We start from the raw sequence: 24,940 nt of genomic DNA, 5'->3' as shown, positions 1-24,940 counted from the left end.
TGTGCGGCCGTAGCGGTACCGACCTGCCCGCGTTTGCGAGCAGTGTGTTTGTTGCTCCCCGGCCCCGCCTCGGCGGGGACTTGGGCAGCTCACCTGCCCCCCTGCACACCTGTGTTGCTGTGTGCCTCACGCTCCTGCCACTTGTGAAGCGCGCACAGGCGTCGCGTGTGACGTGTGTCGAGAGCAGGGACCGCGTGTGCACGTCGCGCCGGGTGCAGCCGCTGTGCGGCTGGCCACGCTGCGCACCCCAGAATGCGCTGCCGGGGCGTGCTGTTTTCGGCCGTACATCGCGTTTGCACGCCTGCGATTTCGGTTCGTGGAGAGGGGCGTGTGCTCGAAGTTGAACTTGGGCGTTGAGAGCAGGTTTTGCGACGGACGGCGTTTCTGCGGCGTGCCTGCGCTCAGTGAGCGGGCGGCAGAAGCGTTCTCGCTTGTTCCCTTTTCACCGCTGTCCAGAAAGCGAGCGGCGAAAGGGAAAAGCCCTCGCCCTACCGCCCCTTCTTCGCGGCGCGGCTGTCTGTGAACCCAGCAGTTTACCCTCCCTCCCCGGCGCTGCCGCCCGGGGCCGCGCTGCGCGCCTGCCTGTGCAGGAGCTCGGCGCAGAGCGGAGGGGGGAGGCGGCCGCTGTTCCTGGAAGAGCCCGGCCTGGGGAGTTGGTCACATTCTTGGCTGGGATTCAATGACTGAGGCAGACACCAACAAACAGAGGGGGGGAGGAGGAGTGAGGGAGGCTGAGCCAGCCTGCATTAGCTCAGCTCTCAGGCACTCTCAGTCTCTGCTGGAAAGAGGAGCTGGGAGGATGTACGCTCTGTTACCGCGGCTCCCCACGGCACGCCGAGAAGACCGAGAGAAATAAGGGAAGAAAGGCGAACCGAGAGACGAGGAGTCCTCCCAGATCAAGCTGAGGGACCACGAGGGGGAAGGGAGCCTGCTTTTGCCCGTCCAAAGCCCCCGCGCCGTTTTGGAAGTGCCAGAGATTTGGGCCTTTTCCTTTTCTTCTGCGTTGTTCCCTTCCACAGACCAAGCTTTCTTCCTCCTCCTGCTTTTTACTTTACTCCCCCGCGCCTTCCTTTCGGTGGATATGGACAGAAGGGTGATTACTGCAGAGAAGCAGCAGCCGCCAGAACATATTTGAACCCCTGGTGCTCGGAGCGTGGCACAGACTTTTTGTATTTCTGTGGGTGGCGTGTGTGTGTGTGTGAGTGAGAGAGAGAGAGAGAGTGAGTGTGTGTGTGTGGTGGAGGTGTGGGAGGCGGGATTGGTTTGCCTGGGGGGTTGGCTGAGGGGGTGAGTGCTCGGATGAAGACCTCTTTTTGCCGTGACTCTCTGCTCCATCGGGGCAGCTTGGAGACTTGGAGGTTTTGAAATTGTAACGAACCAAGAGAAAAGAAAGAAGAGAGAGACACGCATACAAAAGGATTTATTTCCTATTCGTTAGTGGATTGTTAAACCTGAGTGGGAAGAAGGAAAAAAACCAGGGGTGGGTTGTTTTATTTTGTTCATAATTTTTTTCTTAAAAAAAAAAAAAAAAATAATCCCTTAAGTGGATTTGTACCAGGGTGGAAGATAACTGGGGATTTTTGTTGTTTATTTTGGGAATAGAAACTAAAAAATGGAGACTGTAAGTAGAAGCAGCTTCCAGCCTCATCCAGGACTGCAGAAGACCTTGGAACAGTTTCATCTGAGCTCTATGAGCTCCCTGGGTGGCCCTGCTGCTTTCTCAGCACGATGGGCACAGGAGATGTACAAGAAAGACAATGGCAAAGACCCAGCAGAACCTGTACTGCATCTGCCCCCTATCCAGCCTCCTCCGGTAATGCCTGGTCCCTTCTTCATGCCCTCGGACAGATCCACAGAGAGGTGCGAGACCATCCTGGAAGGGGAAACCATCTCCTGCTTCGTGGTGGGTGGAGAAAAGCGGCTTTGCTTGCCCCAGATCCTGAACTCGGTGCTCAGGGACTTCTCCCTGCAGCAGATTAATTCGGTGTGTGATGAGCTACATATTTACTGCTCCAGATGCACTGCTGACCAGCTGGAAATCCTCAAAGTCATGGGCATCCTGCCCTTCTCTGCTCCTTCCTGCGGGCTCATCACTAAAACTGATGCTGAGAGGCTTTGTAACGCCTTGCTTTATGGTGGCACCTATCCTCCCCACTGCAAGAAGGAATTCTCTAGCACAATTGAGCTGGAGCTTACAGAGAAGAGCTTCAAGGTGTATCATGAGTGCTTTGGGAAGTGTAAGGGACTCTTGGTGCCAGAGCTTTACAGTAACCCCAGCGCAGCCTGCATCCAGTGCTTGGACTGCAGGCTTATGTACCCACCTCACAAATTTGTGGTCCACTCTCACAAATCGCTGGAAAACAGGACTTGCCACTGGGGCTTTGACTCTGCAAACTGGAGATCCTATATTCTCCTCAGCCAGGATTACACTGGGAAAGAGGAGAAAGCTAGACTGGGCCAGCTCTTAGACGAAATGAAAGAAAAATTTGACTATAACAACAAATACAAGAGGAAAGCCCCCAGGGTAAGTGATGCCTTTAATTTTAAAGGGGGTGAGGAGGTGGGGAGAAAGAAATTTTATGTAATTTCGGTAACATCCGTTGATATACCCAATTTGTTACCAGCTGCTTTTCCTTTGGGCCATTTAGCAATCTAATCGTGTTCTTAATTCTCACCACGTGTGTGTTAATGTAGACGAGCAGTGTTTTGAGATGGCACCTTTTTTCCTCTGGTTGTGTTCTGAACACGGTAGTTGGAGTTTAAATCATACGTGTGTGTTTGCATATCTTACTGTACATGGAACCTGATCTTTGAAACCTATCGCACTACCCCAGACTTCAGCAGGAAGTATGTGATTTCGGGTCCTAAGAGCTTCAGTTAGGGGTCGAGACAAGGAAGAAGCCAGAAAACAAGTAACAGTTACTGATCGCCCCAGGCGCAAATACAAACGATAAACTGCATGCCGCCACGGGTGGAGGTGGGGGCTAAATTGTCTCAGTGCTTGTCTTGAATTAAAATGTGGCTGCTAAGAAAAAATTCTGACAGTAATGCAGGTTGCTGGTGTTCAGGTTAAGTGTGAGGAGCGTGAATGGATAAGTCTTTGCTTTTAGAGTATCCCTGTGGAGTCTGAATCTCCCCACCAGACAGGCTTTTGTGTATTGGATTATGTATACATTCAGTAAAAGAATCTGTCTAGGGCCAGCTGCAGCAGCTTCTTAAGGTATGCCATGCTGTGCTGAGGCAGACAGCTAAAGCACGGGTTTTTTTTAGGTGTGTTTTGTTTTTCTTTCAGTCTGAGCTGCCTGTAGATCCCAGAATCCTTGGTGTGTGGGTGGGAGGCCGCCTTGGCATCTGGCACCAGTCCTGAGCAATGGGCAGCAGTGCCACAAGGCCTTGAGGACTTGCTGACAGACACCGGGATGTCTGGCTAGCTGGCGATGGTGCAACTGGCTGTGGGATGAGCAATTTCCCTGCCCGCTCCCGCCCCCCCCCCCCCCCCCTTGCCCCAATATAAGGTTAAAGCAAACTCTTGCCTACTGAGTTTTAAACTGCAAGTTTGTTGATTGCATTCTGCCTCATTTGTTAACGATTTCCACACTTTTCTTTGGTTTTATGTGTTTGGAGTGGAAGGCAATGACACAAGCCTCAAAAAGAGAAGCAACGTTTAAAGCACTGAGAATGTTCAGTAAAATTCTTAATTAAATTACCAAATACCTGTTTAAAGGGGCGGACACACACTGAGACTTAAATACAGCTTTTATTTCTAAAAAAGTCTCAAAAATACCCAAACAAAACCCAGGGTTTTTAAAATACCCTCCGCAAACAATGCAGTAATTGCTACAGCTAGCTTAAGAGGCCTAGTTTACCCATTTGATCGGCCTCCACGGTTTTTGATTAAGGAACAGAGTCTCACTCAAGTTCCAGTTTCTGTCCTGGTCTTGTGCTGAGCCCCCGTTTCAGTCCATGTCCTCACCCCTCCTTTTCCTCCCGCTTGAGTGTCAGAACCGCTGTGACAAAGCTAGGCTGTAATGAGCCACATTATCTCCGTGGTTGGAGGTGGATGTGTTTTTAATGGCTTGTCTATTCTCTGTCAGTCATGTGCTAAGATGGAATGGTGGGATAGATGTATACGAATGTCTGTGAGAGGAGAATAGGGCTCTGAAAGTGGAGGCATTTCTCATGTCAGGAAATGAATTTTCTAGGGCATACTTCGTTTGGGAAGCAAATTTAAGAAATCTCCACGTTCTTGCTCTAGAAAAGTACTCTGTTCCTAGCTCAGTCATTTCCAGACTTTAACTAAAATGACTGTTAGTAGAGATGTGCTTTCCTTGTAAGAAAAGGCTTTTACAGCATTCTGTTGAATTGTATGATTTATCCAGCACCCCAGGTGAGGTTGCAGGTGGAGAATAAGAAGAGAGTACTACATTTTGGCTTTGTCTGAGTTTTTTGGGGACCCTTTAATAGGTCCTAGTTCAGAACACAGCAGACACTTCCCCCCCACCCTCCAAAATTTTCATGCAGCGCTTCTTGCAGAGTGAATTCAAGATACCTAATAGAGGACACCAAAAATTATGTAAGGAAATCGTGGTGATCTGTTTCTCAGAAAATTTTGCCAAAAATCTGTCATCATAAAACGTTAAGTCTCCTGCGTAAGTTCATTTGGGAATTGGCAAGGAGTTTGATGGGGAGGAACAGTGGTGTGTGCTCAGATGATGGGCTGAAGGAAAAAGAATGCTTTTTTGTATGTCCTATGCAGAACTGGGCTTAGGTTTCAAGGCTTTTGAGCTGTCTCCAGGTCTCTCTATTAATGTGGGGCAGTTTCGATGAGACCTTGACAATGCTGGCAGTGTTTTGTACACTTATCCTTCCTTTTTCTGAAGTCTTTTTCCATTGGGCTTAGCCAACAGATATCATATGCTAAGGTCATTTGTGTTGTAGCAGTGTGTGCAGATAATTATGGAGAGATTTAATCAGGCTCTAAGATTGGTAGGCTGTGGCCAGGGGCAAGTAACATTGGTGTAAAGTTGAGATGCTTAGTAAGGGAATGAGAGGTTGGTCCCATGTCTGCTGCTGGGTGTTTGTGTTAATTACTGTCAGTCTGTGTGGGTTTTGTGTGTCTGTCTGTCTCTGTGGATGAAAGGGTGAAGCATATGTGTCTTTGTGGTGGTCTTCCTTTTTGATGTAGATCTCCGCATTGCTTTGTTCTATATTATACAGAGGTGTTTGTGTGTGTTGTGTGCCATAATCTGCTGTGTCAGATATTTGGTCTTCTGCTTTCAAGAGTGGACTTTTTATCAGTTTCCCAATTTATTTATTTATGTATGTGTATGTACACATTGCTCTGCGTGTTGTGTTTTTCCTGGGGCTCTGCTAGTATGTTGGTAGCATGGGATGCATGTGACCATTTCTGTGGCTGTTTAAGCAGCAGTGAGATTTTTGACCTTTTTGTGTGTCTTCATGAGGTTTATGTGATGAGGTATGTAGATTTGTGCCAGCACAGCTCTGCCTTTTAAGGGTTTGATTTAAATGGAGGAGCTGGGTTGGCACAAGCCCCTGTTGCAGATTCAGCGTACTGGCAAAACTGCCTTTTTTTCCTGTCCCACCCCCCTTCCCTTTTTTTCCTTGGTGTGGTTTTAAAGCATTGCTGCAAGGCATAGCTTTACCTAGATACCTCATACTCAACTGACATTTTTGTATGCATCAAGTATCCCTTGTGCTTCTCTTATCAGTCTGTATCGAGAGATGGATACATAGATGCAGATACATTGTCTCTCAGTTAGCCTGGTTGGTTGAACAAGGTGCATGTTGTCTAGTCTTGCCACTTGGCAGAAGCTTTTGCCTCGATCTGCATGAAATCAGCAAAGGGTCTTAACCAAAAACTGGGGGGATTTGTGACAGCTGAAACCCCCACTAAAGCAGGAACCATAAAGGCCTCAGCTTCTTCCCTTGCCCTCTTCTAAAATTTTGATTTTTTTATATCCTCCCTGTTCAGCCTTGGATAAGCAATTGACCTCCCATAAGCTCCTTCACCTTCCTGCCACGTCCCAAAGCTCTCTCTTGTCTTGAACCATATGATAACTTCTCCATTTTCCTTTGTTGGTATCCTTCACTGGGTTTTCCACCTTCTCACATGCTCATGCAGTGTTTTTTTTCCCCTGCTTTTTTTTTTTTTTTTTTTTTTCCCCCCCTCTCTGGTCTCTCAGAGTCTCCGTGTACCAACATGGCTTTTACTTGAGTGAGTGTCTTGTTTCCCTACCTGTGTCTCATTTCATCCACCATTACTGGCATGGAGCACAACTGCTACATTCTGGGGTATTTCTAGAAATTTAAAATGGGAATAACTCAACAGGGTTGCAAAACAGGGTCCTAGAAATCCGTCATCAGTGCCAAAGCCTTTTTCTGAGGCTCAGCAGCTGGTGCATGTTGAGCATTCACTTGCTAGTATAGATACGGCCTTGGTGTGTCTCTCACTCTCTTTCCACTTCTGTGACAGACAGCGCTCTGCTTTCTTAACATCAGTATGCCTCCACTGTGATTGAATTAGTTCAAAAAGCAGGCCTGAAGGCTTTGTTGGTTGCTATTTCCAGTACAGGAGGGTGGGTTTGACTCTGTTTCTTCTGAACCCTTTTTTTTTTTCTTTTTTAAATATTGAACCGAGCCACGTTTGACAGTGCTTTCATATTTCCTACCTGTGTGCCAGACATCTGTACTTTCAGCAAAACTGTATGTGATCAGACACCAAGAAGGATAAGAGAGCTTTCCTTGCACACGTGTGAACACACCCACACACGCTAGCACTGCAGTGTTCCCACGGTTCAAGTCCCAGCAGCACTTCTATGAAGTAGCTTGCAGCTAGAAGCAGCATTCTGGGTACTGACACACAAATGAGCACACAAGGCCTCCCACTTTATTTCACAATGCCTACCAACCCAGTGCTGCCACAACATGCAGCTTTCTCAGCTGGAGTAAGGTTTAGCCAGGTCAAGTGTGCAGCCAAATCACAGAACAAAAATTGCTGAAAGTGAAATAGTGCAGTACTGAGTTCTAGGGTAGCTGTGGACTTTTTAGGTGCTACACAGTGGTTGCTGTGCTGTGCTTTATGGCCACCTGAAATGCTGCAGCAGTTAAGAGCTAGAATGCATGTCTATCCTGAAGTCCTGCCTCCTGGCAGTAGTAATGTTTTTATTTGTTAGTAGTATATATCCTATGGTAGGTGTAGCAGAGAGATTGTGATTTTATTCACAGGCAGTAGGGTTCAGGCCGCTGGATGGATTTCTTCTTTTTGGTACAAACTGGCTTGAATGAATACTCTTGGGAAAATTTGCCTAAGAACTGAGGGTTCAGTTTTTCCATGGAACCATGAAGTAATTTGTTCTCTTACCTGATGCTCAAGAATTATATTAGAGATTCTCCAGTAAAAATTTTGAAGTCGCTAAAACAAAAATGTTGAAGTCTTGAGGCAGTAGTTTGCTTCAGAATCCTTTTTCAGCTTAAAAGTTGGACTTCAAAAACGATAACTATGCTTAAACAAAATGCTGTGTACCTGAGATGTCAATGTTTAAGCAGACATCAGCAATTTTTTCCCAAGCGTGCAAACAGTTTTACAGATGTTGTAGATCGAGAACAAAGAAGCAGGTACGTGCATGTGTGTTAGACAAAGAATATACTGCAAATAGTGATCTAATGGTGTTGAGTCAACTATGGCGCTGTGTTGCCCCAGAATAGTTTTTAAGTTCCTGAATTCGGTTGCCTTGAGTTAGGGAGTTACATGCAATCTCATCTTTTGAAAATCACTGCCTAAATTATTTAAACATCTGCTTCTCCATTGTCTGGGCTGTCTCACTTGCCTCTCCATTTCTGTGGTTTCTGGCTTGGGCGTATGTTCTGCCCAAACAGTAGCATGCTTTGAAGATGCATGTAAACACAGTTTATTTTTTGGATGTGTTAGGAGCCTAACACCTGGTCTCCGTGCCAGGATATGAACGTGGTTATCACTAGCTCGAGCTGACTGACCAATGAGGGTGTGTTTGCACTTGCTGAGAGGCGCGTTCAGATCAGTGTTGTAAAAGCATCTGGAGGCGTCCGTATGAGGCTGCTCCGAGCGTGTCTAGACAATGCAGCGGTTAAAATTCTGGCAGCCACTTGTACCTTATCTACACCTTCCTTGAGTCTCAGTGCTGCTGGATCAGGGGGAACTTTGGGGCTACGTCGAGGTGGTTGAGCCCAAGCAAGATTTGGGTATCTAAAGGGATGCATTGTCCGTTGTAATTGAAAACTCATGGTTTTTTTGTCTATTAGCAAAGTTATTTTGCCAAAGTTAAGGGGTTTGAATGGTACTGACTACAGTAAGGAGTGGGCTGGCTGGCTGTAACTGGTGATAACTGATGATTGGAACTCACATTGCTGGCTTAGCTGGCCAGACTGCTTTGCCATTGTGTCTCAATGTGTGCAGTACTTAGACCCGGAAATTTTTTTGATTCTCACATGTTTTTTTTTGTTTTAAAAAGCAAACTTTGAACTTGATGCTGTAATTCTTATTTAGAGGGAACTGTCATGGAACAGTGACGCTAAATCCAGCAGGGGGTTCTTGGAAAGAAATTGGAGCTTAGACAAAAGTAACTTAGATTGAATTGTAGAGAATGTATTGATAGAATACTGTCAATTGGTAGGCTAATTTATTTTAGCTGAGTGGCCATAGAGCACTTAATTCAAATTGATCTTCACATCCAGGAAGCATTACTTTAAAATGTAGTAATATAGCGTGGTTTTGTTTAAAATTTGTCAATTGTAGTATGTGTGTTAATGATACGCTTTATTAGATCATATCTAATGTTTTTGCATGTGTTTTCTGAATCTGAGTAATACACATTAATAAATCTGCACCTTTTTTTTAAATATTATTCTGCTTTCTCAGTCTCTACTACAGTCAGTATGTATTCTTGAAAAGTAATTACAGAGAAGCAAGTTTGCTTTGCAGAGATGTGCTCTGGTTCCCTTACCTTCCTCATTTACACCTTGTGTAGTCTTCTGTGTCTCTTACATTTCATTATCAGTGTAGAGTTCAAGCTCAGATTATTGTGAAAATCACCTGTTCCCATATCTTCTGGAACATACAAGGTTAACATGAAGGTTTGGGGCTTTGAGGCTAGTTCTGCAGTTCTCACTCAAGCAATCAGCTGGCGTAGTAATTGGAACCAGTTCACCCACAAACCACGGAAGACTTATATATATATATTTATATCAGACTTCTTCCTGTGTGTTGACTGGTAGTACTTGCAGTCATAGAATGGAGGGACAGATTCTGAATCAGAATATAGCAATGTTGAGACAAAGTAACTTCACTGAGTTTGTGGTCTTACCTGGCATTTACAGGACTGTGCTAAAGCTGAGTGCAGAACCTGTAGTTCTGCTACTGCAGTATTTTCATATTGCTCATTAGCGAGGTTTTGGTTTCATACATGTTTGATGGTGCTCTGATCCTGACAGATCTTACTGAATGGGGCAATGGTTTCTGCAGCTGGGAGCTAGCTTCAGACTGAAAGGATTTTGTCTGCTGGTTGCTACAAGCAACATTGGGTTTTAAGGCTGTGGCAGATATCTAACTGGGTGGGATTTTTTTGTTCCTATATTTAGGATTTGTGGGTTTTGGTCAGGTTTTTTTTTTTGGTTTGGTTTGGTTTTTTTAGGGTGGGATTTTTTTTTTTTTCTGATGAGGAAGTATGTCTAAAGTTGGGATGAGGGCCAGTCTTTTTTTCAGATGCAAATTCAAGGACCATAGACTTGGCCTCAAAATTGTATCTGGTGCAGGTGCAGTTAGTTCTTTGAGTGTGCTCATTTTGTTGGTATTGGGCAAGCCTGCTGGCTGATAGAGGTTGGCCTCTCTGCGCTGAGCTAATTATTTTGATTTGACTTTTGGTTGGATGAGGTAACAAAACCACCAAGCTCTGATTCTGTCAGAGTTTCATGGACAGAGCTCTTCTGGAAGCCAATGGGAATTCCCATATGTGGAGCTATTATCGTTGGCTCCATCTACGGTTTGGTTGCTATCACATAAAGCTGAGCTTCTCCAAGCAGTGGATGCATGTTAGAACCACCTGATAAGCTGCATAGTCATATGTTCCGTTAAATGAAACAGGTGCTGCTACACTTTCTCAAGTTAAGTAGCCTTTACTTATTTTAACAGTCTTATTAAGAAGTCAGGGAAAATGTACATGAGGACAGAGATTCTGTGTGTATGTAAAAACTGCAGCATCATTCTGTATACTGGAGATAAGCGGCAAAGGAGCTAATCAATAGCGTGGTTTCTGGCTTTGTTGTTTATTGATTGATGGACCATTACCTTTGCACGTGCTTTTTAGAAAATATGAATTTTATGTTTGGTTTTCTGTTTTTTTGTGGTTTGGTTGTTTGTATTTTTGTTGGGTTTTGTTTTTTTTTTTAACTGAAGCAGTTTCTGTTTTTGTATGAGAATCAGTTGCATTGGAAGCACAAGAATTGCTTAGGCTTTAAAGATTAAAAGACAGTAACAACATAAACAAAATAAGATACAGCTCTAGTGCTTGTCTTTTCCTACAGAAGATTTCAGCGATACATTGAGAAGACCTACCCCTGTGCTTTGTCTTCATCCTCTGTTCAGTCAATGGTATCGTTTTATAGAATAAGGTCATTGACTTGGATTGCTTCTTGGTTTCTCAACCCTTTTCACCAGCCAGTTTGTGTAATGTCTGTCTGAAACATTGAGTAAGGGCATTGAAATAGCAGACAGGATATCAAGTGTTCGGAAGTCTGGGTTAAGTATAACAGACAGTTCTGGCTGGTGAAAGGGGAGCAGCCCCTTGAGCTCGGTTACAGATCAGTCTCTGTGGAAACAGCAGACTGGTCTTTGCATCCCTGCTGCAGCTTTTCCCCTCTGTTCCCTCCACACCCATATAATTAATTGTGTGTGGGTGCACCTCTTTTCTAGAGATGCGTCTTCCTTGTTTCTTAGTGGCACAGAATTATATGTAATAATGTCTCTTTCTAAGGATTACATAAGTTGAAGATGATTTCTCCACTGGGAGAATTATGCAAGTTTAAACTGAAATGTATTTAGAAAGCTTTTATGTGTGTGTTTTCTGACTCGCAATGCAGAGGGTGATTTATTTGCATCCTTAATTGGACAACATCTGTTAGGGTTGGAAGAAAAAACATTTCATATGTTTTCACTGTCATATCCTGCATTTTTATGAAGTCCCCTACCCCCTCCACTTCGAAGTCTACATTACCTGTGTTACAGGCTCTGATTCTTCGTGCCCAAGTAGAATCAGCGAGGTACTCAAGTTGGACGCTCTTCTGGGGAAAAGTCTGCAGAATTTTTAATGCCTATCTGCACTGGTGTTATGTGCCAGTGCTGCTGTTAAAATTAGCAGTAATACTACCTGTTTTCTTTCAGTCTTTGGATTTTTCTCCTTTTATAAGAAGTTGTTACCTTTATTACCATTAAACAGAAGATAATGCTGGTGAGGCTTCCCAATCCTGTCAGTGAAGAAAGAGTCTAAAATGCTTCTGTGATGTTGCTCTTCATAATCTTTGACTATTTAGTAAAAACTTTCCTGCTACTTTTCACCAGAATTAAACTGCTTTGTGTCACTTGCCACAGGAGAAAGCTACTGCAGTCAAGTGCATTTGTTGAACTTGAAGAGGCCGAAGTAACTTCTTGCTTAAATGCGAACTCCTGCATGAGGCTATTTGTGTGACTGTATCCTGCAGTCCGAAATCTGGCAGCTGACCTATGCACACAACCCTTATCAGTTTCCCTGGGGGAGCTGCACAGATCTGAAGGGCTGTCCATACAGTTCAGATGGCAGAAATAGGATCATGGTAGTAATTTCCTTTCTTTTATCATGTAATACTGGAGTGCTGGGTATCTTGGACCGCATACATAATGCTTGTAGGTGCTGTTTTCAGGATCTAGCTAACAAAATTAATTCTGCTGAGTATTAGAAAATACAGGTTATCCAGGGATCATGCTGCTTACTAAAACAGATTGTAGTAGTACCAATTGGAAGCAATGAATTACTTTAAATAATTAAAACCCCTTTGTAAGTATTAAATTTCTCCTGGTCCTAAATTTTTGACACACCTTTAAAAAAAGCAAACCAAAAGTTCTCAGTATCGTTCAGGTTTACATATTTATAGCAGTAAAAGAAGTTTTATAGCTTTTATACAGAGTTATGGGCTAGAAAGGCAGAAAATAGACAATATTAAGATTATAATGTGGTCTGATTTCAGTAACCTTTATTGATGTAATGGATTTCAGGTTTACACTTCTGTTATTAAGAATTTCTCATTAAATTGTATGTTAAGCATGCTTTTCCAAGGTACCATCATTCCACAGTTGAGAAACTTACCTGAGTTGAAAGATAATGGAGTGTCATTCAAGAAAAAAGAAAAAGAATTTGCCATTCTTAACTCCCCACTAGCAGTTTCAGTTTATTCAGTGGGTGTGAATTATCTCACCCATTCTGATATGATTTAGAAATACTCCTTTGAAATAAAGGTATTTAGAATAGTGCAGAGCTGCTGTATGAAGTAAATTAGATTCAAAAGAGTACAAACTGCAGCATTAGGTCCATTATTGATACTTCTTTGTTCCCATTCATTCACTAATAAGAAACATGCCATACAATGAGTCCTTGCACTGATATATCCAAAGAGTTAGTTTTGTTTGGCTTTTTGCCTTTTTCTTTTTCTGCCACAACAGTGTAGTTTTTTGCAAAACTGGTGAAGCCAAATAATCTTTGGACCATATTCGGCAGTAGGTAATGATGTAATTGGCGAAATGGTGTAAAGCACTCTATTACACTGTTCAGCGGATATGCAGAACTACTGTTCAAAGGCCTTGGCCCTCACAGGATAGCAATTTATAGTTCCTTTTCTAAAAAAATTAATTTCTAGAACCATATTTATGTGAAAACAGATTTTATAATGGATTCATTGATCCTTCTTTAGCCCTGTTGATTCCAGGTGTAACACTGCTAAATTTTGAAGGAAAAAATTAAATTATATTTTCATTATTATATAATTTTATATTTTAAATTATTTTGGAATCTTATTACATAGATTTGTGTGAATACAAAGGGAAAAAAAAGTGATCGGGAGGGAGAGAGGGGCAGAAGGAGTTGGCAGTGCTATACTTACTATTTAGTTGTTTTTACCATATGACTTGCATCATTATTTATAGCATTGTTTAACTTACCCATGTGCCTTTTAAGTAAATTTGGTCTTTTTGCGGTTTTTTTAACAATTAACCTAGCCGTGATGAGGCTTGAATGAATATCATCTGCACACCTGTTTAATATTAAAGATCAGGCATTCAGTGCTTTGTGGCTTCAGCTTGAAATTCAAGTGGCTTTGAGTCATCCCTTTCGTCTTTTGTTTGGGTGGAAAAAAGGAGTGGCAGTAAACGGCCTGCAGCTAAGAAATGAAAGAGTTGAATTAGGTTTTAGAAATGTTAGTCTTGGCATTTGGGACATTTGCATTTGTACAGATTGTCACGCTTCGCTTTATTTTGAGTTTAGCAGTTCAGTGCTCGGGATGAAAAATGTTACATATCTTTTTCCCAGTTACACGACACATGCATACTACACTGGAAGAGAGTAGGAAGGAGCTGGAGTATGAGCTGTGGTTTCACATTTCGAGAAGATTACTAGTAATAGTGGCCTGTGGATTATTGCCCCACCTGTAGTTTCCATGCTGTGGTGCACAGCTGACTCAGTTTGCTTTTGACAGCACCTTCTAATGCTGTGAACCAGAGGATGGTCCACTCTTTAAAAATCCAAATGAATCAATGAGACAGAAATTGCTGAGAAAGAATTGCAGTGTTCTCTTTGTCTCACTTGAATTTGGCTTAGTTTGTAGAGCTTCATCAGTTGAAGTGTAGCTATAGGAGAAGCTATAGTAACACAGAGGGAGGGGACAGTGTGTGTGTAAGTTAACAGCAGGAGTATCTTACCCGTATCATTGCTGAGTATTGGGTAAACAACCATCGCTTGTGTTACATTACTGAATTGCTTTAGTGTGTAGAGTTATATTGATGTATTTATAGATGCATAGATGAGATTTAATTTCTACCATTATAGAAAAGAGGTAATATTTTAAATAACTCTGTGGTCTAGACCTTGAGGGTCTTTAATCAGTGTATGCAGTGAGAATGATCCACTTGAAATCAGTGTAGTTGTGCTGTCATGCAAACCATGCCAGGAACTGATTTGAGTAAATGGAAGAAATAGGAGTTTCATTGCAAAGACCCTGAAGTATAGTCTTAATTGGACCTAATGCCTTGCTTTAATTCAGGGAAGGTCGTTGAGGCAACGTTTTGTTCTGTGGTTTGACTCCTGTGAAGGCAATGGACTTGGTCCAAGTTTATCAAAATGTATTTTAAAGTGGAAATCACTTATCGTGGTTTCTGAATATAGCCTGTTTTTCTCACTGGCTGTAATTTGAGGGTCGAATTCTGCTGAGATTTTTCAAGTGAAAATTTGAGTAATTCATGGGATTTCATGGAGGTTTTCTTTACGGAAGTCTGCATTTAAATTCTACTCTTAAAAATGTACATGTAAATTTATAATTTAAGTTTCTAAAAATTGTATCAAATTTGCCCTCATTAGCTGGACTAATTTATTGGTGCTGTTTTCTCTTCTTCAAACTTGATTTGATTTCGGTAGATTCACACTAAACTAGCTATTTTTTTGTATCTAAAAGGGACGTTCATTCATGTTCTCCTTAAAGAGCAGCTGGATCCCATCTTGACAGATGTGAAACCCCTTAAGTTTGTTGTGTGTGGGTGTTTTCGTGAAAAAAAATCTTTTATTAATTAGACCCCCCTCTCTTTTGAACTTTTTTAGTCCCTGAGTCAAAATCATAATCCCCTGTGACATCAGAATTAATTGCTGTAGACAGTTTGGATGTCACAAAGTGAGCATTATGTCTCAGGGAAGGGAAGCATGGAGACACATGGATCCTGTTTCAAACAAATCTCTTAACTAAGAAAAGGTTGCTTGATTTTTGTTTTCATTTTAAAAATAGAAACAAAATGTTGCTTGAGATTATAATTGCAAAGTAACAATTGAGTTGCTCCAAATTCACCCCACCAAATCTACCTCAGTAATCATGTAAAAGATTCTCCAAACTGGCTTTCTGTAATTTCTGTTTTGGCAGGGGAGAACTACAGTTCTGTGGGTTATATTACTGTAGGGCCAAAACTGAACTGCTACCCTGGAAAAACTTTTTAAATGATTGGCATCACAGATCCGTGTCCTAAAGTAGTAGTTTGCAGAAGTAGGTTCATAATTACCAGCTCCATTGCTCATCTTCCTGCTGTTTTGGACATACTGGTAGCTTTTTTTTTTTTTTTTTTTGTGGTGGTGGTGTTTTTGTGTTTTGGTTTGTTGGTTCTGTTGTGTTTTTTTTCCAGGCTCCTTCTGTAGGCTTCTTGCCCGAGTGCATCTTGGGATTTCCCTTTTGCTGAATGAGCTGCTTGTTTGGGAGGGAGGAAGTAAGGTCCCTTCTGGATTAGGAGGGAATGGGGGTGGAGGGTGGGGAAATGTCCTGTTTCACATGCAAAGCACACTGAACTGAAAAAAAACCCACAACAACAACAAAAAAAAACCCACATGAAAACCTTTTAACAAAACCATCCATGTCACAGACTGGCAGAGCAGCTGCTGGCTTTGTTAGGGGGAATATTCATGTTTCAAAGACTTACAGAACCTTTAAAAAATGAGATAAAGAAGGGAATTAATTTTTTTATTTTTAAGATACCAGCTGAGATAAAAAAAAATAATCTCCTTACCAATATCTGTGAATGGAACATGCTATCAACTGATGGGATACCAACTTCCACAACAGTCAGGAGCTCAGTGAGATATGTTGTTATGATCTACTCTCTTCTTTCTGCGATTTGAATGTAAAAATGGCCCTGATTCTTCACTTGCTCACATCAGTATTAGCTGCATGTAATTTGATTGCAGTTAAGTTTCTCCTGCTTGGCCTAATAAGTGATCTAGCAAAAGGAAAAAGTAGCTTTTCCAGTATTAACATAATGTTATTTCAGCTGGGAGCAGTAAAATTGTGCAACAAATAAGGAGCCCTGTGCTGAATTTTTTTCTTTTTTTTAATCAGTGATTGTTAATCTGGAATTAGATGGGAAAGTTTCCATAATGCTCAAGAAGTATGGAGGGCAGCTATACTTTACTCAGTTGTCTGCAGTTCTCACTCTCCCCTTCCTGGTCAGATCAGCAGAAGATCAATTAAGAAAAAAAAAAGTTAAAGGTAGAAACCCCAAACCTTTGCATGTATTTGTCTTACTAAAGATACCATAATAATAATTAGTGTTAAACCCTGTTTAATGTATAGTGCAGGTGCACCCCCCCAGCTTGTACCTTTTCGTTACTCAGTCTTGTCAAAGCAAATACTAATGCAGATTATTATACTGGCTTAAGGCTGCAGTGTCTCTGTTGTAGGTGGTGGTAGCATGGAAGTGGTATCAGCATCATCTGTGTTCTTGGCACAAACAGTATGAGGCTGATGCTGTGGTCATTCCTGTTGCTGTTTGTAAGATTGTATGTATTATAAGATGTGATTGTTTCAATTTCTGGAATAAATGGGGGCTGCTATTTGATTAAAAAGTTGGTTCTTGGGTTACTGATATAAGAAGCCTCACTTGAAAAAGCAGGCTATTAAAAGGAACAACTCGTAGAACTGGTCTCTTTTTTTTCCAGGGTTTTTTACAAGTAGTAAACTTGATGGCTATCTCACATAGTCCTACTTCAGTAATGGTGCAACTCCAGGCATCAGAGACATGTTCTGATGTTTGTATCAGTGGCTGTATAAAATCCTTTTCTCTGGAGATAAGCAAGCTAAGTGTCTTTTGTATTGTTTTTATTTTTCTGATTTATAAGATCAAAAATTATAGAAGTTGGTAATGTAATAATAACACTTTTCAACTGTGGAAGTATCTCTGTCACAAAAGTACAACATAAAAAGACAGAAGGAAGTGCTGTACTGCAGCCCTAGCAGATTTCTGGTTTGTAAGCTGAACCCATTTTCTTGCACATTTTCAAATGCTGTAGAATCTCACCTTTTAGAAAGGGAAGTGTGTTAGCATCACTTCTGCAGTGGTAGCCTTCCAAATGTGAGCAGGTATTAACTTTTGCTGTAGTGTTTGCCTGTGTCTGTTGACTGGCCTGAAACAATGAGTCCCATTTTTATGTTGTGGGGAGGTTGTGTTCCTGACTCTGAATCCTTATCCACTTAAATAAAAAAGTAATAATCTGACATCCTTGGAGCAGGGCTTTTGACAGAGTGGTTTCATCCTGCGCACTTTGGGTCATTTACGAGCAATGTAGCTTGCAGATAATTGCAACTCTAGTTGATCTTAGTGTCAAAGGGTTTTTTTCATGCTACAGGTCTGAAAGTTTTCTCAAACCTTTCTTTAAATTCATGTTTAGTGGCAAGGAGGGGCAGATGTTGATACTTTTCCTCCTGCAGTTATTGAAATGAAACTATTTGGGGTTTTTAAGCAGAAATGGATTCTCTTGGACATAACTCCTTCTTTGAGAGTAACTGAGAGCTGTATGTATGAGCAGACAATAGTGATCACAGGTTAAAGTAGGGGAATAGTTAGCTTGGATATAAAACATTTGCTGTTGTTCTGAATATTACTATTGGAATAGTGACTGATTGGAATCAGTTATGTTCTAATGTTTAATAAAAAATGTTGAAAGTCTCAGTTGAAAATTTCTGTTTCATTCAGAAACTGCCATTGTTTCTGCTTATTACCCTTAGTTTATTTTACTTAGCTGCCTTCCGCACAAGGAAGTGCTTGTGTAATGCCCAAGCCATTCCCATTCCTCACTGAATGATATGCAAATCTAGTCAATTAAGCAGGGGGGATTTAATTAGCAGTTTAAGTTCATGTGTGAAGTGTCTTGCCTTAATTACTTAACAGTTTTGTTGCAAATTTGCTAAGTTTTTTTTTTCCCCACAGAACTATCAAAACTGTGATATTCCCCCCGCCCCCCCCCCCCCCCCCCCCCCCGCCCTTTCCTTTTTCTTGGTAACATTTTCAAATACTGAGTATTGCCCAGTGCATTTGACCTTTGTACTGCTTCTGTATATGTGCATCCCTGTATTTATAAAGCTCTTTTCAAAGCTGTGGGGACAAAGCAAAACTATGTTTATTGTCTCAGAGTAGAACAATACATTTAAAAAAAGAAAAATTAAGGATTTTTGTGCTTAAAATTTGGACTGAAAGGCCATCTATTTGTTGTTCTTTATAGCTAGATGACATCATTATAGTAGTATCTGAGTAATGGCCTAATATGGTTGTCATGCATTATATCAAATGGTTGCTTTTGGTTCACATTCTGTCTGGACAAGTTGCATTACTGCAGAATATAAGTGCGTTGCTGTGTCAGTGCGGTTGCAGTGATGCAAGTAACTCTATATTAGTGCAAACAAGAATACTGTGCTGGTGTAGAAGGTGGCATTTTTTTGTTTCACATCTTCTCATTTGGATTATTTGAGCACGTGAGAATGGCACCATTTAATTTGGTGATACTCAGAAGGCCATCCCTGCCATTCTGATTTATGTATCAGGATGGTGCTGTTTGCAGCCTTGTGTTTGGTTTCTTAATACATTGAGGGTGGGAAAATGTGCTATGGAATGATGTGGTATCACCCATTACTTACTGTATCACCACTCATATGACTTACATATACATCAAGACTGTAAGACAGGTTACAGATTGCTGTAGCTTCATATTTTATTACTTCTCAGTTTTATATTGACAGTTGCTTTATATTCTGGAACTGATAACCAAAGCAAGAGGACTATTTTTGAGGAAGTGCTTTGTTCCAAAGGCCGAGTATGTGTTTTAGACTGGGGAATCACAAGAAAAATACCTGGAGTTCATGTGGATTGCTCCATAGTCTGGTCCAGGATTATCTGATTTAAAACATCTAGACTCCCAGCTAGGTGGTGGTTCTTCTCTTCCTCCCTTTCTGTCTTTAATTCAGCTCTCTTCCAGCCCCCAGTGTTAGAATCTCTGGGAATGGTAGAATTAAGGTAAAAACCTAGGAGACAGAGGAAACAAGATTAATTTCTATTATCTTCTCCCTTAATAACCCCAAATCACATTTGAATGTATCCCAGGACAGATACAAGTATGTGACTCTCCCTTCCTTTGGCTCAGCACAGCAGATGGTCTAGCTACTAAGATTCCTGGCACATTGCAATTTTTAGTGTAATTGGGTGCAGTTCTGCTGTTTTGATACCCATTTTCGTCAACAAATAGTATTTATCCCTATGACAGCAGATATATCAAAGCCAGATATGAATTGCAAAGCAAAGTTTGTCATCTGTTGTCATTCAGGCGTACTGGCTTTAGAGAAGAACCTGGCTAACTTCCATACGCTTAGCCTGTAGGTATTTCTCTCTTCCTCGCCCCCTACCTCCTCTCCTGCAGTTGCCAAATACCAGGATGCCACTATAAATGCATACAAACGAATAGGAGTGAGAACTCATGAAAGGTCTGCAGGATATTTAGCCATGAAGCACCATGCTATAATGCAGCATTTGGTTTGGAAGGTGCTGTTTTGGTACAGAGCTTCCCCTGACCTCCCAGCTGCATTATTGTAAACGTTGCACTTCATAAAAATTCAGAGAAACGGCTGTCTTTAAAAGTATCTCTAGGCAGCAGTCAGGTGGTAAGTGAAGGGGTTTAAGAGCTGGGACAGTCTTCTAATGCTTTATGCTGACATGTATGCAAATCTGCCATTAATAAGTGGAAATGAAGCTTCTTGGACCAGCTGTAGTAGTATGCAGTCAGTGATCCCATGGTTTGTTAAAGGACCCCATTCTAATTAGTCAGTCACCGCTTATTTCTCCAACTTGAAGACAACACAATAGGAATACTCGAAGTCAGGGAAGAAGAGTGTTGGGCAAGGTTTGCTTAAATGAACATTCAGGAGCGCATCTGGTACTATATGGCTTCACCAGTAGTTTCTTAAAATGATAGGTAGTATGGCTTTTATGGTAGAAGGGTTTTTATTGCAGCCTGACTCCATTGCTGTAGGACTGAGCCATTGTGAACTGTGATATGTTGAAGAGCCTTTCTCTGATGGACTCAAAGTGTCCATCTGTTTGTGTCTCATAGCAATATGCTGATAGTGATTGCTTTTACTGCCTGTTGGCTGCTGTTTTGGATCGGTACATCTACATGCATGGAGGAAAGGCTGGGGAGGAACAAGAACAACATTTTCACTTACTGTCCACTGCACCACAGATTTACAGGTATTATCCAGCGATTGTTTTAAAGGATTTGTTCTGTAGAATCTGACATAACCTTTTGATTTTTCCATCAGTACAGCTAGAAATTTTGCTCATTTTTCTTCCACAACACACAAACGGCCTTTAACTTCACTGTATAATTGATGGTGTAGTAGAGACATCCTCAGTTTAAAGCTTTTAGATTTGAAAATGGAGTTTCTACCAACCAGGAGTTTGAGACATGCATAAGAAAGTACTGCATTAGTTCTAGTGACTAGTTCTTACATCTATGCATCTTGTAGAGTATAGATTTTAAATAATTTAAAGCACAGATTACTGTCTGCAGTAGCAGTGTTGTTCGAATCACTTTAGTCAGCAGACATCCAGTCTAGGCAAAAGGCTAGGATGCTCATCTTTCCTTCAGGTCCTTTGATTAAAGGATCCTGTTTAAAGATTTACTGTAGCACCATATGATGGGAAATTCACCCTATTAATAATTCTTTTTATGAAAACAGATGAAACATTTCTAAACCAGAACTCCTCATTTTGTATAACTGCTTTTCATAAATTGCTTCTTTGAAACAAAGATATGTTAGAAAGAAAGAAAAAAGTACTACACTTCTTACACTTAGGATTTCAGTCCTTGCTTGTATCTCCACCACCCCAACCCCTAATATTAGTGGAAATGTCAAAGAATTCTGTAATATAAAGTACATCTCCATTTCCACAGAGTTGCAGTACATTTTATATAAGCCTGTGGAGGTCTTGCTTCCTAATCGCAATGGAAGGGGCTTAAGAAAGCAAAAATGAAGAAAAACCATGGAGTGAACGGACCTGTTTGGTTTCCAAATAGAAATGTAAATGCTGTGATTCAGAACTCACATTTTACTTTTAAATATCATACCACTTCTAAAAGTGTAATAATAAATAACATACATGTTTTAATTGGATGTGTTCATTCCTGCATTTTTTCTGTGCTTTTCCAAGCTATGTTCTAGAGGCGCTTTCATCAAATTTATTATTATTAATCTTATTAAGATCATGCATTGGTTCCAGGATATTTCTTTATAGAATTTCTTTCCAGTTCAGCCAGGGCAACCCTTTTGTTGAACCTTCTTTTGGATAGTGTTCCCATGTGCTGCGAAGGCGCTGACACATGACCTCGTTACACATAGAAAACCCTAAATGTCCTGCCCCTTGCCAAACCTATCACAAAACTACCCATCACCCCCTTTTCAGGATCCCAGATGGTAAATAGCAGCAGGAGGTGAAAGGGGAGCTTTGTCTCCATTCTGAGTCCTGTTTTAAGTATTCTGTGTCTGTCTGTATCCCTCTGCTTTTCCCACTCTGCCCATAAATTAGCAAGCCAGCTTTTCTGACAAGGGAAGACAAAATGTCCATAAGCTGCAGTAACATCACCTCCTCAAGATAACATTTTTGAACAGTCTTCAGTTTCATTTTACGCAATTGTGATCTCTCTTCATTGGGATAGAACTTCCGTTTGGCCTGCTCACTACAGTATTGGGGGAAACGCAGCTTTTCCTGAACATCAGGCTGCAATTTCTAATTCCTGTGGCATGTTGAAGTTTACTTACAAACAAAAACAACAAAAACACCCTGCAAAAATCTGCTTGTCTAGTTTGGCTGTTTTTGTAAAGCCAGAGTTGCAAGAGGAGCAGCAGTTTCTGGTAGATGGCGTGCTCTGGGCGCAGCTGGCTTTATGAGTGTATAAAGGGATTTATTAGGCAGTGAAAGGAGCATGGATATGGTCAGTGGATACAGCAATACAGGCGGAGTTGCTGTGCAAATCTGTGACCATTTTTAGAAGCTGTGCTTTGCTCCTAGGATTCACCAAGCAGGATATTGTCTCTGCACACTCTTCCCATGGAGTTCCCCTAAGTGGCAACAATTTCCTTTCACTTTGTGGAGGAAAGATGATGTGGGCTTTTGTGCAGGGGAAGAGCTCTGTAGCATGAACTGTGCTAGTGTTGCTTCTGGAACAATCTTGGCAGTGTCTGTCTGTATTGAGACAATAGCTAGGTATATTCATGATTATTTTCGGGTTGGTAGATGCGAAGGATGAGAAAATTTATACATTGATCATCTCTCTAAATGAGGTATCAAGTTGAAGTATACCTACAAGAATAGGAAACTTGCTCACTTTTTTTTTGCTGTGCATTACACAGTTTTCATATTGTGTGGCTTCTACAAAGAAACACTGATTTGTGCTGAGTATATGTCCTTCCTTGCTTGTTGCAGAGAGGTTGTTTGGCTTTTCTTAATTAAGATACTGCATTCTCCTTAACTAACCCTTGTAATTCCAAAACCACCCTGTATTCGTCCTGAACCTGAAATCTGGCAGCTTTGTGAGTTTGGGATTAGTCTTTCCTCTGACCTGGACTGCAGCTGAAGTAATGACTTTCCAGTTTCAGCTGATTGGAAATCAGAGACTGGTGAACTGAAATACTGAAGACTTAATGAATTCCCTGAATTCCCTGGTGTTTTTTTGGTACATCTTTATTTTAAACTGTTGAATATTAATGAGGAAAGGGGAGTGGGAGTGCAAGGCCTGTTTACTGTCTAGTACTTGAAAGGGCTATTCTTGTTTGTTTGTTTGTTTCATTTTATGTTGCAAATATTGTTGTAGAAATCCTGTGTGGTTGCCAGGTTCCTACCTAGCCTTTGGATGCCAAGTGATTGTCAGCTGGGAAGCTGGGAGGGATTTAAAGTAATATTGCCTCTTTTGCAAATGTCGTGGCTTGCAAATGTAGAGTGAATCCACCTTTGACTATTTTTTAATGAGCCTTCATTTTGAAGTGATGAGAAGGATCATGAGGAAGAGAGAGAAGATCTCATGTGTCTCTTGCTCTGTTTTCTGGGTAAGAATACTCTGCTTTCCACCTTGTAAGTTAATTAGCAAAGTTTTTTTTCCTCCTCTGGGATCTCCTGTGTTTCTTCTGACCTGTAATTCTATGTATAGTCATCGAGTAAAATAGATCTGATGGGCTTAGTTCTGACACGTTGTGTTTTGACAGCACATTTTGTTCATACTGAGTCAATACTTTTGAAGCCGTAGTTGCTTGGTCACTTTAATCTGGCATACACCTAGTTGCTGCCAAAACTCCTTTTGGCTTCTGCCCTAACACCAGCCTACTGTTCCTGTCACCTTCTTTAACTGTCACTAGTGCTTTTATGGCTGCACGATGTGCAACAACTCACCAGGGAATCAATCTGCCTGAAAATTAGTCATTATATAAGGGAGAGTCACAAAAATTAACTGAACAAATGTGCTGTTGGTGTACAGAAAAAGAAGTTGGGGTTGGTTTGTTGGCTTATTCACTGGTGTTACGTATTGTTATTTGAGATTGCCAAAGGTATGAAAGTTTCAGTTAACTAAGTATGGTTTACGTGTTGGTGCTTTATCCTTTATCCTAAAACCAAACAATATCAGGAACAGACTAGCAATGGTGGGCGTGTGAATTAGATAGAATCAAGTAGCACTTCTTCAGCCCTAGCTTCTGTAATTTGTTAAACTTTCATGTAGTAGATGTGGCTGCTAAAGATTAGGTCAGTATCTTTTCTTTAACACCTTATTAGGCTGTTGCTCTAAACCATGAGCTTCTGGGAATGCATTTTTCTTTTTTTTTTTCCTTCCTTTTTTTTTTAGAAAGGCTTTTGATGGATGAAGCTGTAAAATGAATAGAAATAGTGTCTCCCTCTTCCTTTTTCCTCCTACTCAACGCTCACACACAGTCAGCCCTGGGGTCTTTCTGTGTGGTTGGCAGAACAGAGAGAGAGAGGAGACTGTCTGGGCCCCTAGTGCTGTCATGAGAAGAATAGTGGTGCTGTTACCGCTAAATCTAAAGGGACAAGCCTGTGTATGTATGCTGCAGCAGCCAGCGGGCTGAATTAGTGGCATTTAGGCACTGCTAAGAGGCTAATTGAGTCACTGGTACTTGCTGATTAAACCAGCAAATCCAATAATGTATGGATGTGCATATTTGTGTTTGGTTCTATGCTCTCTGAAAAGTAAGAATGCAAGGTTTTCTTTAACCCTTTCCATTTTGGTCAGGTTACTCAGTAGCTTAAGGAATATCAAATAACAAAAATATCTAAATGTATGTGTTGGGGAGATCCATCTTTCTTTATTCCATTCTTTTCTTCCTGCTCTGTGCAGCGGGATTGGATAAGAAGGCATTAAAACAGTTCCATTTTCAGTTGCTGAACCCTACCAGTTTTGAAAAAGCCATCTTAAGCGAGCCTTTGGTTTAATATGCGATAATCAGAATTGTGAAGTGACAGAAAGAAGGTAAAGAACTGAAGCCAGCCATGATGGATGACACATCCATGCCATGTAGGTATGACAGATGAAGCCTATGTTGGAATTTTGGTTGGCATCCATCTTGAACCACTCCACCTTGCTCAGAATTGTGTTAGTAATGCACAGGTGGTGGTTGCACCACTGCTTCTGAATATCTAATCTAGTAACTGCATAAACAATTCAACTGTCAGAGATAATGATGAGGATTATAATGTAGGTAAAGAGAGCTCTGGTTTTAAGTGTGTTGTAAAGGGAGTAGGTACAGAATCTGTAAAGCTGACCTAAACTTCTAATACACCCTTGCGATA

The 24,940-nt window shown here is 41.3% G+C and overlaps 1 protein-coding gene across 1 annotated transcript in view; it reads left to right on the top strand.

The window, feature by feature from the left end:
- The first annotated feature begins 244 nt into the window (after window positions 1-244).
- SKI (SKI proto-oncogene) overlaps window positions 245-24,940 on the top strand; it is a 117,564-nt gene continuing 92,868 nt past the window's right edge. Inside the window, exons 1-2 of the mRNA XM_056333863.1 lie at window positions 245-1,480; window positions 1,603-2,524. Of these exons, the coding sequence (XP_056189838.1) occupies window positions 1,613-2,524 (912 nt within the window). The 5' untranslated portion in view covers window positions 245-1,480; window positions 1,603-1,612. The remainder of the gene's footprint in view (window positions 1,481-1,602; window positions 2,525-24,940) is intronic.

This window comes from Falco biarmicus, chromosome 3, assembly GCF_023638135.1.
Source record: "Falco biarmicus isolate bFalBia1 chromosome 3, bFalBia1.pri, whole genome shotgun sequence".
Classification (NCBI taxonomy): Eukaryota; Metazoa; Chordata; class Aves; order Falconiformes; family Falconidae; genus Falco; species Falco biarmicus.
The sequence above is the reverse complement of the archived record's forward strand: the minus strand, read 5'-3'. Positions and strand labels throughout refer to the sequence as shown.